Below are 2,393 nucleotides of genomic sequence, written 5' to 3'. Positions count from 1 at the left end.
GGAGAAAGCCACCTCGTGTGTAGAGGGAGGGGGCGAGACTCCGCCCCTGGAACTTCCTCTTTCTCTGTGTTCTTCCTTTCTCTCTTTCTCTCACAGCTCCTTTCTGCCTGTCTCCCTCAGTGCCAACTCCTCTTCTGGTCACTCACCCCTCTAGGCAAAGATGTCGGCCCAAGACAGCTGCCTCAGCCTCATCAAGTACTTCCTCTTCGTTTTCAATCTCTTCTTTTTCGTGAGTTGCCTCATGGCTCCCCAGCCGCCCCCCCGGCCCCAGCCCCTGCCGCAGCCACCCCACCCTTCAAATCCCCACTCACCCATCACTGTATTCTCATCTCCTCTCCCCAGGTACTAGGCAGTCTGATCTTTTGCTTCGGTATCTGGATACTCATGGACAAGACCAGCTTCGTGTCATTTGTGGGTGAGGGGGCCGGGGCAGTCGGGGAGGGCCTTCCTGGAGCAGGCATGGACCCAGACTCCCGGCAAGTGGCCTCCTGGTGTCTCCCTTGTCCCAGGGAGTCCCACGGTGCCCAGCTCCCTAGACAGGTCCCAAGCTCTGCTGTACCATTCGCCACTGCTGTGTCTCTCTGAGCCTCAGTGTCTTCCTCTGACAAACGAGTTGTGCATACCACTAGTAATAATAACAGCCATTTCTCAGGTACTTCCTATGTGTCAGATCTCGTGCGGATGCTCATCAGATCCTCCCACAAACCTTCCCTTCTCTTGAGGTTCAGAGAGGGGAAGTCACTTACTGGATGTTATACAGTAAGGAAGTACAAGAGCAGATATAACACTAATACTAACAGTAGAAAATAATGGGGTTATAGTCAAACTCTTAACGGCTCGTAATTAAGAAGTGTTTGCCTGTGTCGAGGACTGGGTTGAACACATGACTCCTGGGTGTCCCTCGAAACCCCTCCAGGAAATAGATATAATTATCCCCTAGGCGGCAGAGAGGTTAAAGTGACTGATCCAATGTCACGGATGTGGCGGGGCTGAAGCTGTTGGGAGTGAGGAGGACCTGAAGGAAGAAAGAGAGGCTGAGAGACAAGAGGGAGAGACAGAGGAGAGAATTCCAGAAGGAGAGGCACAGAGACTCAGGGTGGGGTGGGGAGACAGAGACCCAGAGCACGGGGTGCCATAATGGAGAAAGAGACCCCCAGGATACTGCTCCCAATTTTAGAGGCTGCAGGGGTAGGGAATGGGGCTGCCTGGAGCTGTACACACGGGGCCCAATGTCTGCTCTCACCTCCCCCAGGCTTGTCCTTCATGCCCCTGCAGATCTGGTCCAAGGCCCTGGCCGTCTCAGGAATCCTCACCATGGGCCTGGCCCTCCTGGGCTGTGTAGGGGCCCTGAAGGAGCTCCGCTGCCTCCTGGGCCTGGTGAGTATGCTGTCCGCTCTCCACCCCAGGACCACCCACATCCCACCTCAGATAGAACCCTTGCATCCTGGGGAGGGGCTCGGCCTGACCTCTCCACTCTGCCCCCCCAGTATTTTGGGATACTGCTGCTCCTGTTTGTCACGCAGATCACCCTGGGGATCCTCATTTCCACTCAGCGGATCCGGGTGAGCTTGCCTTCTCCACCTTTCTCCTGTGGCGGATGGATAGCGGGTGGACGTGGGGTGGGGGTTGGAAAGAGACGGGAACAAAGGCAGACAGGGACTGACGTCAAGAGAAGTATCAGAGACGGGCAGAGGAAGAGAGAGAAACAGACACGAAGACAGAAAAGATAGAGACTGACAGACATAAAGAGGGAGATAGAGACAGGGAGAGGCAGAGAAAGACCGACGCTGACAGAAGACGCACATAGCGAGACAGAGCTCCAAAGGGAAACAAACAGAAAAAGAGAGAGAAAACGCGCGGAGACACAGAGTCTCCGAGGAAGAGAATAGAGACCTAATGATGAGATCGTAGGAGATCGCGAGAGAAACAGAAAGGCTGACGATAAAAACGAGCAGAGAGATTTTGAGAAGCAAGGACATTGCCAGACATTCAGTAAGGAACCGTCGCCAACATAAAGATGCTCAGTGAGGAACCGTCGCCAGCATAAAGATGCTCAGGGACCCCTGGGGCCGAGACAGCCGGAGAATAGCTGGACTGGGTCCGGGCAGATGGAATGGGGAGGGGGGTGGGGGTCCAGCCTCACTCTCGGCCTCTCAGCTGGAGCGGAGAGTGAAGGACATCGTGCAGGAGACGATCCAAAACTACCGCGCCAACCCGGAGCAGACGGCGGCGGAGGAGAGCTGGGACTACGTGCAGTTCCAGGTGCGTGAGGCCCCACCCCCCTCCCGCCTGGACGTGTACCCCTCCCTCTAGCTCTGGGACACCGACGTGGCTCCGCTCCCTGCCTGGAGAAGACTCCGGCCCCACGTAGCCGGTACCCCAGCTCCAGGACC

The 2,393-nt window shown here is 56.3% G+C and overlaps 1 protein-coding gene across 4 annotated transcripts in view; it reads left to right on the top strand.

Annotated features, from left to right (window-relative positions):
* Nucleotides 1-2,393, top strand: part of CD37 (CD37 molecule) — a 5,311-nt gene that overhangs the window by 366 nt on the left and 2,552 nt on the right. The window contains exons 2-6 of one of the 4 annotated variants that reach the window (XM_006905041.1): nt 155-229; nt 343-415; nt 1,253-1,377; nt 1,488-1,562; nt 2,158-2,262. In XM_006905041.1, coding sequence (XP_006905103.1) covers nt 161-229; nt 343-415; nt 1,253-1,377; nt 1,488-1,562; nt 2,158-2,262 — 447 coding nt within the window. In that variant the 5' untranslated portion in view covers nt 155-160. Of the gene's footprint in view, nt 1-56; nt 230-342; nt 416-1,252; nt 1,378-1,487; nt 1,563-2,157; nt 2,263-2,393 lie in introns of those variants that run through there. The other 3 variants (XM_006905040.1, XM_025048420.1, XM_015592433.1) reach the window with 3 other exon arrangements.

This window comes from Pteropus alecto, unplaced genomic scaffold (genome assembly GCF_000325575.1).
Source record: "Pteropus alecto unplaced genomic scaffold, ASM32557v1 scaffold41, whole genome shotgun sequence".
In the NCBI taxonomy this organism is placed as follows: Eukaryota; Metazoa; Chordata; class Mammalia; order Chiroptera; family Pteropodidae; genus Pteropus; species Pteropus alecto.
The sequence above is the reverse complement of the archived record's forward strand: the minus strand, read 5'-3'. Positions and strand labels throughout refer to the sequence as shown.